The sequence below is a fragment of the Pteropus medius genome, unplaced genomic scaffold (genome assembly GCF_902729225.1).
Source record: "Pteropus medius unplaced genomic scaffold, Ma_sr-lr_union100, whole genome shotgun sequence".
Taxonomy (NCBI): Eukaryota; Metazoa; Chordata; class Mammalia; order Chiroptera; family Pteropodidae; genus Pteropus; species Pteropus medius.
The window spans coordinates 135,417-155,525 of NW_024353908.1; the positions used below are offsets into that span (position 1 = coordinate 135,417).

Consider the following 20,109-nt stretch of genomic DNA (forward strand, 5'->3'; position numbering starts at 1 on the left):
TAGGTAGCTATAAGCATAACTTAATGTTTTTTCCCTAGGAGATATTAGGGACGTTCTCCAGATGTAAGAATATGGGCCCTTTCAATACTTTTAAGTGTTAAGGGCACCAGGAATTCATTATGTCTATTTTCATTTCAAAATTTATACCTTTGTTATTTATACCTTTGCATAAAAAGAATTAGTCTTACTTTCACCTGCAATAATTTGTTATTTTGAATTTTTAAATTAAGGGAGAGATATAAAAAAAACTTTTCTAAGCTAGAGAGGAAAATGCAAGGGGATTTCAAATCAGCAATCAATGACTAACCCATAACAATAAAAACCAGAGAAAATGAAGAAGGTGGCAATCACTAATGATTCATGACAACTTGACACTACTAAAAACATGTAAGAAGAATATGAAAAAGATAAAGGAAGACAGTGGACACTCAAAATTAAGTAGAAGGAAAGCAGTTTACAAAAAGAGTTCTACACATTGGAAAGATTTTTCATTTTTCATAAACACAGGCTTTCTTATTTCTCACTTATAACTTTACATGATCTATTTCCTCCAGGTTGACCAGAATCCCTTGAGTTACTCACCTCAATATAAAAGCTCAACATGATCCCTACTCCATCACTAAATCAAGATTAAAACATGAATTTCACAAAAATGTTAGTTTATGCCATGTTTTCTCACTAATGTTAATGGTAACTCAACAAATCTGATCATATTACATAACTATGTCAGACTATGGTTTTATAATTATAAGTAAAATTTACTTTTTAAAACAATGACTCTTTGTGAATAAAATAATTAAATATGTAATCTACACATACGAATTTCAACTTTTTAAAAAATTATTTAATATAGACTTAAACATCCACAGGCTATTTTTCTTACCATTCAGTAAACAAGACAACCAGATCCTCTTGACTGGCATAATGTTCCATAACTTCTTTCATTAATCTGACTTTCTGGCCGCCTCCAATACTATTAATTCCATCACCACCTCTCCACTCTTCTCCTTGACCAAGGACCTATCAATGAAATCAACATTTCATTCCTGAGCAAAATTCAAATAATGATAGTATCATAAAAACTGAAAGTCATCAGCAACTTGCATAGTATTACACAGTAACTACTCTTAAAACATTTCACTAAATCATGATACTAGAAAGAAAACAACTTTATGCCTAGGTCAGGTCACAATTCTTCAATGTTATCTACCCCATAAATGCCATTCCCAATTTTACCATTTCAAAAGTAGAGTATAATCTTGGAGTGGGGGGTGGCGGCGTGCGGGGAGGGGAGGCACAGAAAGCATTTCTCATATTTGATTTCTGTTTGTTCAGATTAAAAAGAAAATGAAGGAAGTTTCCATAACACTCTTTGATCTGGCAAGAAATCTGTATGATGAACACTAAAAGCCCTTGAAGCTCAGTGACTCCTGACAGGCCCTTAAGCAATTTTCCTACTGAACCAAAATGGGTTGTTCAGGGAAACACAGATGGCATCAAGACAAACGTAATCTTCTTTACCTTATACATTACCTTCAAAAGCTTAATTGTAATTCATAAATGCAAGAAATTGTCTAAGTACAATTAATCAGAACTAAACTTGGAACTGTTCTTATCTCTGTTGGCCTTCACCTCAGCAGCAGTCTCCTGAATTAAAAGCGCATGCTGACGCAGCTGGCTCTGAGGGAGTAGGGAGTATATGTTTTCCTCATCTGAACATACATCTAGTATCTTTGTTTCATGAAAAAAAGTCTGAAGATCCCAAAATAATGATATGCTAGATCTATGAAATTAAAGGGGAATGAAATTTAAAATAAATACAAAAGGATAAAATAAATTTAGAAAATATTATTAGCTCCAATTTTACTTAACATTGAGCCAAATATAAACCTGGCTGGCAAAGCCCATGGGGCTCCCAGCCTCAGTTCTCTAGTTAGCACTTCATTATTACCTATATTGAAGGTTGGAAGAAAAAGGCTAACCAAGAAAACTAAACTGATGTGGATCTGGATTCATATCCATGTTAATCTAGTAGATATTTTTGCTTTAAAAGTGGCCTCCTCTGGTCCTGCAGTATATTACACTTCTATTCTGCAACGCTTCTGGACTTCTTCAATACTGCAGTAATACAGGGCCCAACTACATCTGAGAGCCTCTCTGTACAGTGCACTATAAAGAGAGTCTTGAGTCTCTATTTTTGTTCCACTAAATCAGTGTGTAAAACTTGAGCTTGCATCTGAATCACATGAAGGGCTTATTAAAATACAGACTGCTGAGTCCTGCTCCCAGAGTTTGTGATTCAGTAGGTCTGAAGTGAGGCCTGAGAATCTTCATTTTTTATTTCCCAAATGATGCTGATTCTAGTGGTCTGGGGTGCACACTTTGACAACCAACCACTGAATTTCACAACGGGAAGACAGCAGGAGGATCAAAGACTCCAATCAAACAGGACTGGGTCTAAGATTTGACACTTTATAGCTCTGTACCCTCATGCATAAACAAAGTAGTACCTACTTTACATAGTTAATATAATGAATCGACAGCATAGTATATATAAAGTTCCTAACATGGTGCCTTGCACATAAAAAACATTCCACGCTTTCTCCAGTCTGAACCCTGACGATCTCATTCATTGAATTTCAGCATTATTTCACACTGATTTTTCTGTTACTTCCATTGTGCCTCCTATCAAAGCATACTACTATATTTCTCCTCTATTCTAACAAATTTCTAACATATTTTTCATTTACCCTGAATTAAACATCCAGTTGTTAACACTAGATCTCCTTTCCACCAAAGTTTAGTCTTTCTAATACCTGTTCTATATTTCAGTGGTAGCAAAAACCACCTTCTTTCTATACTGCATACTGGAACAGCTCAGTTTTTCCTGGACAATACAATGCTGCCTCTTTAAGGGTTTTGTTTTTGTTTTTGTTTTTGTAAATGTATTAATTTGTTTGTTTGTTTTCCTATCTGAGATTCCTCCATCATTCTCATTTATGGAAAAGATCTGGCTGGCAGATACTCATTTCTACTTTAAAAAATTAAAAAAGTAAAAAACAAGAACAAAAAGGCCTTTCACAGCTCAGTTTCCTAGTTCTAACAAATTCCTCACCTCTGCTCTGATCATGTGTTAATGAGAAATTCCCCTGGAGGCAAGTTCTTCTAAAACCTTTTTACATTTTTATAATATTCCAGAATCTCTCTAAAACAAACCAAAAAAACAGGAAAAGCAACTCTCCATAATGGGACAGAAAAGGTATCCCCTTCAGTCATGTTTCCAATACTTTGTAAACAAAGAAACACACTATGGCAGACAAATCCATTACAATAGTAAGTGAAAACAATTACTATCGAATCTTAGTTATGTGGTGCTTATATATGACCCTGGCAAAAGAAACATAAATATAAAAATATATAAGCATATTCTTCTTTTTTATAGACATGTTTATATAGAGCATTAGCAAGTATCAAGAAATTATTGTTTGAGTGGGAGTATTAATAAGGCCAAATGTATCTTTAAAACAATCGAGTATTTTAAACAAATTAAGTATATATAAGCAGCAATTGTGTAGCCAAATTTCATCTTTCTGGGGATTGTAGATTGTGTCGCTGTTATTGTTGTTATAAAAAATGTACTTAAGCACATTTTTTTTTTTTTAGGTGAGGCAACTCTTGTTGACTCTACAGATTGCGATCTTGTCAGTTTACAAATCCCTTTTTTTTTTTTTTAAACCTGATCTGGATAATCTCACATCCAAGTACTAACTAGGCCCAACCCTGCTTAACTTCTGAGAACAGACAAGACTGGGCTTGTTCAAGGTGGCATAGACTTAGCATCTCCATGAATTAAAAGATATACATACCATACCTTCACAGTATAATTGAAGTATTGGGCTGACTGCATAAATCGATGGAATCCATCACTTTCTTTTGTTGCTACAGTTACGACTAATAATTTATCTGCAAAGACAGAAGGAAGTAACATAAGATAGTTTACCAAGAAGTTAAATGTTACCAATTTACAACTCACTCTGGTAATTAGATATCTCATTAAACCCTTGGGAATGCGCTCGTTTATTAATCTACATGAGGCTAAACAAAGCTTTTTTATTGCCAAATGATGAACCATCAAATAATTATTTATTTTAATGGTAAGAAAGTACATTAATATGTCTGGCAAAAGCATGCCCTCCACAGAGAATTTCAACACTATGAGAAACACTTCCATAAAATACACAAAGTTTTTATCTGTAGAGACAGACTCTCCTAGGGATTATCTATCTAATAATCAACCAGGTCCACTGCAACCTATAAATCATCACTGATTTATTACACATATCAGTGAGGTCTGGAAGCACATTATATTACTCAAAACACTAAGAAGTACAAAAAAGAAAAAATCCAATCATGAGACTAATCTTAATTTTTTTAAATAAATTATGATAAATTGGGAACAAATATTTAAAAACAGAATCTTTTTTCCTCCTATTAATGATTTTTTTGTATATGAAAAGCCTGTAAAAACGACATTTACATCACCTTCAGTGTTTTTTCTTTAAAAAATAAAAGGAACCAAAATTAGCACTCCTAGTAAATACACAGCTTTTAGTCACCATTTTTATATTGTATTATTATTTTCAATCCAACATAACCCTCTTTAGTAGAAGTAGAAATAGATAGATTTAAGGAGTCATTTCAAAATACCTACAGAAGCTATTAAAGAAAATGCTTATTTGGAAAAGATGTTACAAAATGCATGAAAGAAACAACTGCATCAGCAAATGCCCACAATGATGGGAAATTTTTTTTTTTAATCTGAGGATATAGGAGGACAGTGGACTAAGAATAACTAACATCTTTTTGACATTCTAGGCATTGGCACTGAGCTATATCATTTGATACTCACCTGCCTGTTATCAATAGGAAAAAATTCAGATTTTAAGCGTCGCCGAAGCAACAGATAATCATTGAAAATAGCATTATGTATTACCAATTAAAACCAATTTCTTAGGACCCAAGGTATTCACCAAATTTTGAATATAATTGAAACCATAAAACATAAATAAGTAAAATATACATATAAAGAAGTAATAAATTCAAATATTCATTAGTCATGAAGATACATATGAAGATAAAAATGAAGATAAATATCAACATTCTTAATTTTTTTTCTGTTAAGAGGCATTTCTCACATATTATTCAGCATTATGAGAAATAAATATTCAGGAAAAAATAAGTCATTTTTATAAAGTTGTCAGGCCCCAAGTAAATATATTTTAATTAAGAGTATTTTTTCAATTAACTATTCTTTTTTATTTAAAAAGTTTTGTTTTAATGTCTAAAATAGTGCTTAACTGATTAAGAAAATCTGACATGTTACCATTCACAAAAAAAATTTTGAAATAGTGAATAGAGATTTTATTTTACAATTTTACAAGAGTAAAGAACATGCTTTTTAAAGTCTCTTTTCTCTGTAATAAAATGACCATTTTAAGGTAGTTTTCTTAACTTTTCTTACATAAATCATAAGAATTAGCTATAGCAAAACTAAAAATGTGTGGACTGGCAATCTTATGCAAAATGAGGAAGAACTGTTGTTACTAATTACAAAAAAGAAAATAATACTGTTAAATGAAGGTATGTTTAATAACATTCTTTACAAACACCTGATTCCTCTCACCTGCTAATAAGTATCATTACTTTAATTGTAATGAGAAAGATCTTACTCAGTAGGGGAAGTAGAAGAAAGTGCTAACATGTACCACTCACAATCACTCACCACCCAATTCAAGACTCCAATCTGCTCACCATTTATGAAGTGCTGTCAAAAATTTTAACCTAACTTTGATACATACTTTAGATTTCACTAAATTTTGCATTACAAATTTACTCAAAAAGACAAGATAATTGACCCAAATAATCAATAGCAAATGCGAATAAAGGGAAGGGAAAGTGTTATATTAGCAGAATTAAGAGACAATTCAACCAAAAGTAAATCACGAACTTCAGCTGGGTCCCACTTTGAAAAACTACCTGCAAAAAGGTACTCATGATAAAATTAGAGAAACCTGAACACTAACTGGGTATTTGTTGATATTAAGAAGTTATCGTTAATTTTCAGCATGGTAATGACACTGACTTTTTTAAAAAGAGTCCTTATAATTTAGAGACAGATACTGAAGTATTTACCCAATGAAAGGAAACTGTGTGTGATTTGTTTCAAAGTTATTTGGCAAAGATGGAAGGCAATAAAGGAAGAAGATAAAGATTAAATGAGACGGGCCATATGCGATGACTGTTAAAACTGGAGTCCTTTTGTATGTGTTTGGAAATTCCTACAATTAAAAAAAATTCAACTTTATGCACAATTCTTAATCCTCTAATCAGAAAAATGACAGAAAAATATTCAATATAACTTTAACAGTCTAAATTATCTAAGTAAAAAGAAAGATGAAACAGATTGAATGCAGAATTTTCTAACCAAAATTATAATTTAAACGATTATACTTAGTTCTTTATCCAATTTTTTCATCCACAACTGAAATGATAAAGTAAAATGATAGAGTAAATGGGCTTAAATAACGGGCACCCATCAAACATGATCAAAACTAATCTATTATGGTGTCAACGAAAAAGCAAATGGAAGGTCAACTGCGGCTAAATGTAACCTCCATAGCCATTGTCTGACTATTAGAAAATAGATTAATACTTTGCATGAAGAAGAAACATGTAATGCATCTAGGGTGTTGTAGGTTAGACCATTTATTGATGAAAATCACATCACAGAAAAAAAAAAAAATTCTGCAATCATCTTTACACGGTCCTGGAAAATGCCTATCAGTATAGTAAGATTTTAAAAATAGTGAAGTGGCTAAAGAGTTAGCTCTCTACAAAAATTCAGATGAATATCAGAATTTCTCCAAAATTCAAGAAGTCAATCTATTTAGAAAGATCAAAACATCTATGTCTCTCATTGTGAAACAGCCAATATTTTTCTCCCAACAGTTGTTTATGTAAGAGTAGAATTTATCAATAGTGCTGACCTTTTGTTTTCTTTCAAAAACAAACCATGGGTTTAAAAGCCAAATTTTTTTTTTTTTTTAAATATAGCCTATCTCCAAATGCTAAAGCAGCACATAAGAACCACCTGAAATTTATTATCTTAATGACAAGCATTTTATCAAGTAACTCAGCACTAGCTCAGCTGCCTTTGCTCCCATTCCTGAGGGATAAATCTCCCATCTTTCCAAGAAACTTTCTCTACATCGAGCAGGGTTCCCCAACCCCCGGCCCACAGACCGGTACCAGTTTGTGGCCTGTTAGGAATCAGGCCACACAGCAGCAGGTGACCAGCAAGCAAGCAAGCAAAGCTTCATCTGTGTTTGCAGCCGCTCCCCAGTGCTAGCATCACCGCCTCAGCTCCACCTCAGATCATTGAGCATTAGATTCTCATTGGACCACTGGTCTCTGGTGCCAAAAAGGTTGGTGACTGCTGAATCATAGTTAAACCAGTCCCTAATTATAAATTTGTAAATACCAACAAAAACAATTCTACCACAGGAACTCTAAGTACATTGTTCTCTCTCTGCAACTCCCTCATTTTATGACCAGACATGTCCTTTATCTGTAAACATCAGTAGCTCTTAACTTTTACTGAAGGAACGTGGTTTTTTATGATTAGTAAAGTTCAGAAGCCAACATACTGGCTGTAAAAGGAAGAATCATAAATATTTTAGGCTTTGTGGGCCACTTACAATCTGTTATAATTCTCCTTTTTTCTTTCTTCATCTTTTAAACACTTTAAAACCGTAAAAAGATTTTTTTTTTTTTTTTAAGTTTTCTGGCTCTCCATATAAGAACAGGCATGGGCCAGATCAGCTCTCATGTCACAGTTTGCTACTGTGGTAGGCTGTGTAAATCTGATGACAAATTATTTCAGTTTAAATGTCAGCTCTACCATTTATTATTTTTTTAGAAATTGGTCAGTTACTTGAACTTTGCGCCTCATCTATTTCTCTAATCTTTAATATGTGTGTAATAATAGCACCTACCTGAAAAGTTTGCTGCGAGGGTTAAATTAGTTAACATATACAAAGTGGCTAATATCTCTTCAGACTCTCAATATTTTATGATACCAGTAATGGAAGAAAAAAAAGCTATGTAAAAAGTTCAATTTGAAGCTGTTCATTCACATAATTTAAGAAGTAACCTTAGAGACACCTTCTAAAACCTTTACATTTTTCTTCAATTGCAAGCAAGCTACATAATAACTCAAAAATTAAGATAATCATTAGCACAGGCTTCTGCAATAGCCTCCTAAACTTGTTTTACCCACTCCAATAATATCTCTTCAAAGTAGCCAGACTGGTGTTTTCAAATAGAAGTAATTATGATAGAGTAATCAAGAACCTCAATGTGGTTCTTGATTACTTCTATCCTCTCCAATCCTATCCACTACCTCTCTCTCCTTTGCTCTCTTCTCCAACCACACTGGCCTTTTTTTTCCCCCCAACGATGCCTGCTCCCTCCCACCAGAAGAAAAGAGCCTATGCAAGACCATTATCTAACGTCCCTCCTAATGTCTTGATGTAGTTACTGCCTACTCAATTTGAGAGTCTCACATATGTCATTTCCTCAGGGAGACCTTCCTGACCTTTCACATATAATAATAGGTCAGGACTCATCATATATGTTCACTGCACTCTTTATCTCTCTTTCAGTATATTGTATATTAATTTGCATGGTTATTATTTGAGAGTAAAATCTCTCTTCCCCCAACAAAACTATAAATTACAGAAAGACAGGATGTCTTTTGCTCAGCACTACAACTCCAGGGCCCATCACAGTGTTTATCATATAGTTAAGTTTTTTATAAACATTTGTTCAATGAGTAGATTCAGGGATAAGTGATGTTATGTTTCATATGAGTGTATAAAATAATTTGTTCTCAATAAAATCCCTATATAGATAGCTTTGTTATTGCTAGTTTACAAATGAATTGAGTCACCCAAACACTATGACAAACTGAAGCCATGGATTGTAGGTAGCAAAAACAACAACAACAAAAAAAAACAACCATTTTATTTTGTGTAGTTGTTGAAATACAAGATAAAAAATCCTCAAGAACAAGTCAGCACAATTTCAACAAGGAAAAAACCTAAAAAGGAAACATCAAAGAGACATCAGAGGATTCTTTAGCATTTATTTAGAAAGGTGGGGAGGAGTAAAGGGATGCTTAAGGAAAAAAAAAAAGACTTTTAAGCACTAATGCTATATAGGGAACATCTTCACATGTGTTAGCATTCACATGGATGCCTGAACTTCTATAGCCCCCACTTATGGACAATGCACAGACTTATAGCAAATTAGGAGATGTGCTGCAAGGTAGTGGAGGGGCAGGGTAGTATGTAGGGTTACCAGCCATCCCAGTCTGCCCAGGAATAAGGTTGCCAAAACATCGGACTTTGAGTTTTAAACCTTGGAAAATCCTAGACAAACCAGGATGAGTTGGTCACCCCAGCAGTATGTGCAATAAGACTAGAGAAGGTGAGTATTGCCAATTATTTATAAAACACTGGATGCGAAGTGGGCCAGGAGGCAAGTTGTCGAAGGGCAATAAGTTAAGGACAAATTCTCTAGGATCAGAATGTCAACCAGCACCAGATATCAAGTGAAACAGGCCCAGACTAAAACCTTTAGAGGACTTAGGCACCTAGTAGGTCAAAGTGGACTAAGACTAATGCTGTTCCTCAAAAGTACTTCATAATACACATTTTAAAACTTTGTCAAAAAAAAAAAGTTGTACACATGCTAAAATTAAGAGGCTTTTTCTAATTTTCTTTTTGGGTATCCATGTTTTGTGATTATAGATATGTTTAGTTTGTCTACTATTTAATGGAAGACAAATTTCAAGAGAGTCAAAAGGGCTACTGACAATGCTCAAGAATCCCACTAGCTAATTGCTTTCAGAATGCTACAAAAGCTTAAAGGCATTTAAGAATAACATACAAATAGATAATTGTACCTGCAATCAATAAAATTTAAATAATTGTTAGGCTAAGATTGGAATTATAGAATAAGAGACAATTTTTTTCGAGTATGAGTTGTAATTTTTAATATATTTAATATGGGCTCTTCTATAACCATATTAACTCTAGCAACCATTGATCAAGAAAATTATGAGATGAATAAAAAAGATGTGGTACATGTATATAATGGAAAATTATTCAGCCATAAAAAAATGAAATCTTACCATGTGCAACAACATGGATTGACCTAGAGGGTATTATGCTTAGTGAAATAAGTCAGATAAAAACAAACACCAGACAATTTCACTTATATGTGGCATCTAAAGAACAAAATAAACAAGCAAAATAGAAACATACTCATAGATACACAGAACGATCTGGCAACTGCCAGATGGGAAGGAGATTGGGAGGCTGAATGAAAAAGGTGAAGGGATTAAGTACAAATTGGTAGTTACAAAGTAGTCACGAGAATATAAAGTGCAGCATAGGGAATATGGCCAATAATATTGTAATAACTATGTACAGTGCCATGGGAGTACTATGCAAATTGGGGGGATCACTTTGTAAATTATATGCTATACCACTGAAACAAATATAATATTGAATGTCAACTCTAATTGAAAAATAAAGATTAAAAAAATTATAACAAAACTTTGATATAAATACAATGACATATTTAATAATGTATATTCTCCTAATCTCAACAGTATCTATATACTTTAGAAAAACATTAATATACACATATGACCCATATAATCCATTCGATCTGTGCAAAAAAAAAAAAAAACCCTTTATTTAGAACCCCCTTTCAATAACTCCCTTTAGTAACATTCTCTCAAAATAACTATCCATGACCTAAATGTTAAGAACTCAACCTACATCCATCCTAATCTCCTTCCAGAAACATGGAGATAAAACACAAGGACTGGATTGTAGCCAAAAACCATACACTAAGTTCCAACAATTGTTTCTGAAATTCAGAAGAGGACAGAAAAATTCAAACACTAAGGATAAATTGAAGCTAAGGAGGGCTTCAATTAGAATAAAATATGTCTGAACTTCCTGTCAAGATGGCAGAATAAGCAAACACTATACTTGCCTCCTCCTACAAACACATCAAAATTACAACTAAACTACAAAACAGTCATAATTGGAAGTCACCTGAGTCTAATGAACAGAAGTCCTACAATTGGGGACACACAGAAGAGGCCACTTCAAGACTGGTAAAAGGGGCAGAGATGCAAACAGGTTGGTCCCACACCTGCATGAGGTGATTGTGAATCCGGAGAGACATCTTGGCTGCAGAGGCTCTCCCCAGAGGAGCATGGGGTCCACACTGGGCTCCCTAGCCCAGGGTTCCATTGCTGAGAAGTCCCCACAATATCTGGTTGTGAAAACCAGCAGAGATTGTGGCTGAGTTTGACAAAGGGTCACTGGAGTAGCAGATATTCTTCTCAAGAGGCAGACTCACTTGCTAACAGATTCACTCACTTGGAGCTCCAGATCTGGGGCAGTGGCACAAAAGACACCAAGGGCATTAGGGAAGGAACTGAGTTATCTGGCTTCAGGGCAAGAGCTGGAGAGGCAGCTCTCTCCCAGAGAAAAGTGCTGACAGAATCCATTGTTCCTTTGTTGAGCCCTCCCCTTTTCTGGTGTGCAGACCCAGGCAGCCACCATATCTGAGTCTCCATCAACCTGGCTAACACTGGTCACCCTACCCTGGTGATACCATGAGATCCTGCTTCACTCAACCTGTATCCATAGGTTCACTGCAGCATTATTTACAATAGTCAAGATACGAAGTCTACCTGGGTGTCCATCAATGGATGAATGGAGAAAGAAGAGGTGGTACATATACACAATTAAATATTACTCAGCCATAAAAAAAAAAAAGAATGAAATTTTGCCATTTGCAAGATGGAACCTAAAGGACAAAATTAAAAAACAAACAAACAAACAAATTCAGAAAGAGAATATTTTGATATTGCCAGATGGAAGGGGAGTTGAGGGGTGGATGAAAAAAGGAAGGGAAAAAAAAAGAAGTACAAACTGGTAGTTATAAAACAGACATGGGATGTAAAGTATAGCATAAGGAATATGGTCAATAATATTGTAATAACTATTTATCGTGTCAGATGGTACTAGATTTATCAGGGTGATCACTTTGTTAGTTATATAAATGTCTAATCACTGTTGTACACCTGAAACTAATATAATATCATATGTCAGGTATAATTAAAAAAATTTAAATATATTTTTAAAAAAGAATGAAACATGTCTTAAGAAACAAAAGGGTGAAAAAAGTATGCTGTAGGCCTTACTCAAATACAAACTCAAAAATGAGCCAATACATGAGGTAGCTAACCAAAACAAACAAAAAGTCAGTCTTAACACAAGAGGTGATGGACAATCCTACTGTAATTTGTGTAGCCCATGAGTGGAAAATTATAAGACGTTTGGTGTATTACATTAAGGAGAATTTTGACATACACTGGGTTTGACCAGCACGATTAGAAGTCTGACAATCATATCACATACTGAAAAACAGACTTACCACCTCCTCATCTCCTCATATTTGAATAGAAAAAAATAGATTTCCTCTATCTTATTTTATAGGAGATAACTGGCTGGGTGAAGAATTAATGGAGCGGAGACAGATTTTGTATTGATACTATCTTAATCCATTCAGACTGCTATAACAAAATACCACAGACTAGAGGTAGCTTATAAAAAACAGAAATGCATTTCTCACAGTTCTGGAGGCTGGAAGTCCAAGGTCATGGCACCAGCATGGTCAGATGAGAGCCTTCTTCCTAGTTCATAGCCAGCACCTTCTTGCTGTGTTGTCACATCATGGAAGGGGCTGGAGTCTCTTTGGAGCTTTTTATAAGAGCACTAAACCAATCTATGAGGAGTCTACCCTCATGACTTAAGCACGACCCAAATGTCCCACATTCTAGTACTATCACCTTTGAGGATTAGGATTTCGACACATGAATTGGGGCAGGAAGGCAAGGTACATATATTCAGACCATAACAAATACAAAGTACAATTCAAATAATGCAGAATGAAAGAACTCGACTTAAAAGAGTAGTTTCCTATATCTTTACAAATATTAATACAAAGACTAAAGGACAATTTTCCAAGATTTATGACTTAGAGAACACACTTAAACTTTTCAAAAATTATGAATGTACATTTAGGTGTAATTTTAATGTCAAAGGAAAAAGGACCTGCTTCTTTCACAGACAGAGTAGACTTTAACCTGTTGAATTCAAAGGTTATAGCAAACACCAACATAGAAAGATGTACCAGCAATGAGAACCTCCTTTGAATGAGACTATGTAACCCATCTGCTGGCCAAATGCTTTAGCAGAAACTATAAACTGTCTGCCAGATATCTGGCCCCAAGATTGTGTAGTTTGTTTAAACAAATTTGGTCTATTGCTGTTTACATTCCATATTTTACATAGGCACTGAAAATGTTTCCCAGCCTCATAAGCAAAGAGCATCAGTAGTAAAGTTAACAATCAGAATAAAACAGCTGAGGCTGAGATAATGTATTCCTACAAATGAAAAGATTTGTCTTAGGACAGAGGCCATCTCGAGATGGACTGTGGTTAAGAAAGCTGAGCTCTAAAAGAAAGTCGTAAGGGTAAGGTGCCTAAAATGAAATGACCTTTACTTCTCAATAATGGGAAAAAAGAACATTTTGAAGAAGTCTGCCTAATCCAAAGGAATGAAAATAAATGAATCTGGGACACAAAATTAAAAGTGGACTTGATAAAGTGTGGTGTGGCTCAAATGGAAACAGAGGAGAAAAGTCATAACTTTCATTCATCATCTTCAAGTATAGTGAAACATTTGCTTCTTCCACTCCACATCCCCATAAAGACATTATAAAATATTTGTTAAAAGAGGACATTTTCTTATTACATTCACTTTGCATAAAGTTAGTACATTTAATCTGAGCAGGAGCCCCTCCTTACACTGTCTTGAGAGTTTTTAGGCATCTTTTTGACAACTCAGCATCCTCCCCTACAACTTGCCAGTTCTCCACGTTGTTCAACAAGTCGAAGTTGCTATATAAGAGATTGCTAGAAAACTGAATCACTATATTATTTTTTTTGAGGATATGAAGTTAAATGTAAATGATTTGATATCTACAACTATAAATATTGTCTATAGAATTACTACAAGACTTCAAAAATAAGGAGCTTTATTATTCGTTTTGGTTGTAAACTGTCACAAACTTTCATCTTTATATAAGAGAAATGTCTTATTTTTTTAAGAGTATATCCCAGAAAAAAATATAAGAAACATTCTAGCATTCACTGTACCAAGTTAGAGCTTTAAAAAAAAATTATATACAAAAATTATGATTTTATATACACATATATTTTAATACATGACTGATTTTTCTTTTGCCAGCCACTCTTTGCAACTTAATTTTTTGACTAGGTGATAAAGTAGAAAGAGATATTCTTTTGCAACCCTTTCTCCCAGACATCTAGCTGACTTTTCCTCAGGCGATTCTAATGATATTGCTCTTATAGATGCTTTTGGAGATATGTTAATACATATACAAGCAAATACCTTACACCCTACATCCCATTCTGCAACTTTTGAAATTTTTTTTTATATATCTTTGAGATATTTTCAAATTGAATCCAGCTGCACAATATTCCATCACATGGATGAATCATATTTAATTAACCACCATGCTAGTAACATATTTATGTCATTTCTAATCCAATGTTCTACTTGAAAAAAAAAACTGCAATTGATAATGATGTATATAAATCATTTCTTACATGTAAAACCACATCTGTAAAATAAATTCCGAGTAAATTTTCTGGGTCATACATTTTCCTCCCATTTACAATTTATTTTTTGACTTTATTTTGACTCTATGATTTTTGCCAGGCAGAATCTCTATAGGCATTGTTCTAATGACATTGTATTTATCAGCCATTAACTCTTACTTATCGGTTTTGTGTTATACTTTAGAAAAGTCTTCCACATGCTGCAATTAAAAAAAAACTCTTCCATAATTGATAATTATTATAATAAAATAATAAATTATTCCATATTTTGTCTAGTACTTTTATAGTTTCACTTTTTACATTTCTATCTTTTATCATATGATTGATGCTGAATATATGGAATGTTAAACCTACCGAGGGGTTGTCTCACATTATTCCAAACAAGGCCATAGGTTCCATTCTAAATTACCAAAACATGGTCATTAATGGCTTAATGAGAAATATTTATTTTAATTATGATTGCAAGGTGACCTGTTTTTTTTTAAAGACAGAATAAACCAAAAGGTAGCTTTACATGTCTTAAAGTATATAAATTTTGAAAACACTCAAATAGGAACATAATACTGTTCCACAATTTGTTTTGTCTAAGTAAAACTGGCTTTATAACAATATTTTGAGTGGATTTAAAGCCTCATGTAGAAGTTCTCTATTTGTTCCCATCTGCCACACTAACAAAAACTCCTCTAAGATGCAGTCACCTCTGACCCAATTAGCTCCCTGTTGTATAAGTGCCTGATTTTCCTGACTTCTTTTCTCAGCCTTAAGTAGTAACTTCCTTAAATTCTAAACCAGATCATATGTTAAAAGACATACATGGATGATTCTCACAGACAATTCATTGTTGACAAGTTTGGTCTCTCTGATCAACCTTAGGACCTTGAGACAGCCATCCTTCCAGTACAGCCTCAGACATATAATCATGGTGCATCAGACCCCTAGCACTCCCAGAGCAAGGGTTGAGGATGGCATGGTGTGGGTAAGTATGCACCTCAACATGGGCCTCAACAGGCTTGAAGGTCAGCAGCAAAGGAAGTCTACCCTACTGACCTTGTATCTTATTTCATGAAAAACAATATAAAACCCTAAACGTGTTTCTCTAAGTTTTGTACCCATTATAATGTGTGATAGGTCAATTTTAGCAGGGAACCAAACATCTTTCTGAACATGCATTTATATTCTCTCAATGCTTTATGTAGAGTTTTGCTCACATGCAAAATAAAGAGAAGAAAATCAAAAAGATGAGTATCACACAGTAAGCATACAAATACAATTAAAACAAGTCCCTCATAAACAGCTTTTTTTAAGAAATTAAAGTGTTCAATTTCAATCCACTATCATTCAAGCAATAAAGAGACAGAAAGAAGTATAATGTGTCCATCACCTGTCTTCAAGTAAAATATTTAATTTGTTTGTTGACCTTAATGAGTTATGTGATAACTGGCCCCTCTAGGCCTCTAGACATCACTGAGTCCATTCAACCTTGGTCCATGAGCTTGCACCAACCTATTATTGGGTTCTTCCAATTCTAAGCTCCTTTACAAAGTTATTCTTTTTCCTGTCTTTTACTGTTTCCATCAGTGGACAAACCTCTATTGTGACATGTTTTTACAACAGTTGACTACTGAAATAAGCTTTAAACAGATTTTTTTCTATTTCTTTAAGGATATTTTAATAATAAATTGTGGCTATTAAAGCAAAACATTTCAAGAAGATTTACAAACAGCTCACTAGAAAGTAGATTTCACTTGTGACCAGCTGAACAGAGAATATGCTTTGTAATGATGCTCTAAGTCCTAGAATCAAGGCATAATGTCTTCTCAGCCAAAAAGCACACTTGTGATTTCTAAGGATAAAATAAATATGTATTCTTAGCATAAAAAAAAAAGTTGACCAGAATCTGGTTTTATGCTCTCTTCTTCAATTTTAGTTCCTATCATATTCCAGTCTCAGAGCTGGAATCCCAAATACTCACCACCCAGCAGAGGCCATATTCACTGCGTCTTTGCCTGGCTTATCATTCTCAATCTTGCCCAGTGCTAACACTCACAACATCCAAGAGCTCTGCTAACAATCTACTGCCCAAAATTTATTAAACAAGAAGAAAGTCTGAATCATGAACTTAACAGAGTTCCAGTCCCCTGACTATCCTTTAGCCTATAGACACATATCACAGTTTCCAATACATTTCAGAGAAATGTTTTTGTTTACTCATTCTTGGAACATTCTACCTCTACCCCTTCTACACCCACCTTACATCCCTGGGGACTGCTGAACCCTGAAGATCCAACTGGACCCTTAATCCAGACACCCCCAGGTCTGGTCCATCATGTCAATGTCCTTGTCCAGTGGTTCTCAAACATTAGCATCTATCAGAAATACCCAAAGGCTTATTAAAACATAATTTCTGGGTCATGCACTCAGAATTTCTGATTTGGTATATGTTGATAGAGGCTCAGGAATCATTTCTGAGCACCAGGCATCAGAACTGGGAGATGTTGATGATGCTGAACAGGTATCACACTATAAGAACTGAACACTAGGTATGCCAATGAATATACACATTTAAGTATCTCTGATTCTAGATAACAGCCCAGTAAGGAGGTTAAACAATGAAGGAAGAAATCAAAAGTAGTTGGAGTAGTGCCAGACAAAGATAAATTTTAGGTGGGCCTCAGAGATAGGATAAGATTTAGCTTATCAGAAATGTGATGAAATAATAGTTTTCAGTATCCAAAAATGAGAAGAAATGGTTAATTGCAAGTCATCATTTAGAAGTGAGAAAGCACAGCTGGAAGCCAAGATGGGGCAGACCATGGAGGTTAAGGGTAAGGGCACTGGGTTCCGTAAAGAGGAGTGCCACAAGGAAGCTTCGAGCAGAGAATTAACATTTTCTTTTTACAGCTTTATTGAAATATAATAGACAGTTTCTCATATTTACAGTATAAAATTTAATATTCTTTTTCAATTATAGGTGGTATACAATATTAGTTTCAGTTATACAGCATAGTGATTAGAGATCTATGTAATTCACAAAGTGATCACCCCGGTAAATCTAGTGCCCCTCTGTCACCTTACAATTTACAATATACTGACTATATTCCTTATGCTATATTTTATATCTCTGTGACTATTTTGTAACTATTTGTATTTCTTTATTCTTTGCCCTTTTTCACTGATCTTTTCAACCTACCTGCCCTCTAGTAACCCTCAAAATATTCTCTGTATCTATGAGTTTGTTCCCTTTTAGTTGTTATTTTGTTCTTCAGATTCCACAAGTACATGAAATCATATGGCATTCATCTTTCTCTGACTTATTCCATTCAGCATGATACCCTCTAGGTCCATCATGCAATATCTTTTTCCATCTCCTTACTTTTAGTCTGCATGTGTCTTTTAACCTGAAGTGAATCTCTTGATGGCAGCATATGAAAAGGTCTTGTTTTCTTATCCATTCAGCCACCCTATCTATTGATTGGAGCACTTTATCTTTTTCATTTGAAGTACCTGCTGATAGATATGTAATTATTATCATTCTTTATTCATATTTTTGATACATTTTTTTTTCTTCTTCTTAAAGAAGTCTCTCCAACACTCTCTATAATACTGGCTTGGTGGTGATGAACTCTTTTAGCTTTTTCTTGTCTGAGAAGCTCTTTATTTATCTTTCGACTTTAAATGATAGCTTTGCTAGATAAAGTAATCTCACTTGTAGATCCTGGTTTTCATCACTTTGAATATTTTGTGCCAAGCCCTTCTGGCCTGCAAAGTTTCTGTTGATAAAGCAGCTTCCAGTTTTACGGGAGCTCCCTTGTAGGTAACTGCTTTTCTCTTGAAGCTTTTAAGATTCTCTGTCTTTAACCTTTGACATTTTAATTATGATGTGTCTTGGTATGGGCCTCTTTGGGTTAAACTTTTATGGGACTCTCTGAGCTTCCTGGGATTGTATTTCTATTTCCTTCACCAGGTTAGGGGAGCTATCCATCATTATTTCTTCAAATAGGTTTTCAAATTCTTGCTCTCTTCTCCTCCTGGTATCTCTATGATGAGAATGTTGTTATGTTTGAGGTTGTCCATAAGCTCCTTAAATTATATTCACTTTTTTTGGATTCTTTTTTATTGTTGCTGTTCTGATTGGGTGTCCTCCGCTACCCTATCCTCTATATTCAAACTTCCACTTCATCCACTCTGTCGATTCCTTCTAATATTCTTTTCATCTCAGATAATGTGTTCTTCATTTCTGACTGGTTCCCTTTTATAACTTCCATCTCCATTTTTTACGTTTTTTTATCCCTTTGTTAAAGTTCTCACTGATTTCATCTACTCTTCCCCTAAGTTCACTGAGCATCCTTATGACCAGTGATTTGAACTCTACATCTGGTAAACAGCTTGACTCCATTTTTCCTGGAGCTCTGTTCTGTTCTTTCACGTAGGACATACTTCTTTGTCTCCCCATTTTAGCTGCCTTTCTGTACTATTTCTATGTATTAAGCAAAGTTCCTGAGTCTCCCAATCTTATTAGTGTAGCTTTGTGTAGTAGGAATCCAGTCGCACAGTCGTGAGAGGGGTCTAGCTGCAGCCTGTGCCCCTTTGGGGCCACCTAGTAAGATTCAGCAAGCAATCTCCAGATGACTGAGACCCATACTATGTTTATAGTTGCCTCAAGAGGCCATGCCAGAAACTGATGCCAGTTGCCATCAGTGAAGGTCTTGGAGCTGCTCAGCAAGGGGCACAGGGCATGCTGAGGACACCCCTGGATGTGTCTTGAGTAGGGCCACAAATTGGGAGGGGCAGTTTCAGGGAGCACTCCGGGTGGAGTGAACTCCGTTATCTAGTTTGATAATGTCTCCGCTATGGCAGTGCCTGTGTCCACAAGCTGGTGGGGGGAGGGCCCAACAGAGGAACAATAGATATTGCCAGCATTTCTGCCCAAAATAAAGCCTCACCTCTAGCCCTCACCTCGAAGACTGACAACTCAGTATGCCTCTGTATGTCCCTGGTGCCCCCCAAATAGCCTCCCCAGCCCTGGAGCTCAGAGGGAGCAAGTCTGTCACAGCAAAAGTTCAATCATGGTCATGGCCTCTTTAAGAGGAACATCTACACCTGCCAGCTGCAGCTGTCACAGCTTCTGTCTCTCTCAACCATGTGTAACTGGGCAGCCTCGCATCTCTGCCCCCTCTTACCATTGCAGGGAGATTTCTTATTTCTCTCCCTAGTTGCAGTGCCTCTGTTCACCCAGACCCCAGGCAACTGT

General features: G+C 35.0%; 1 protein-coding gene across 2 annotated transcripts in view; it reads right to left on the bottom strand.

Annotated features, from left to right (window-relative positions):
• Positions 1–20,109, bottom strand: part of PLOD2 (procollagen-lysine,2-oxoglutarate 5-dioxygenase 2) — an 87,904-nt gene that overhangs the window by 41,952 nt on the left and 25,843 nt on the right. For both annotated transcript variants that reach the window (XM_039851772.1, XM_039851771.1), the window contains exons 2-3: positions 3,872–3,963; positions 884–1,020 (exon numbers count right to left, since the gene is read on the bottom strand). In XM_039851772.1, coding sequence (XP_039707706.1) covers positions 884–1,020; positions 3,872–3,963 — 229 coding nt within the window. The remainder of the gene's footprint in view (positions 1–883; positions 1,021–3,871; positions 3,964–20,109) is intronic.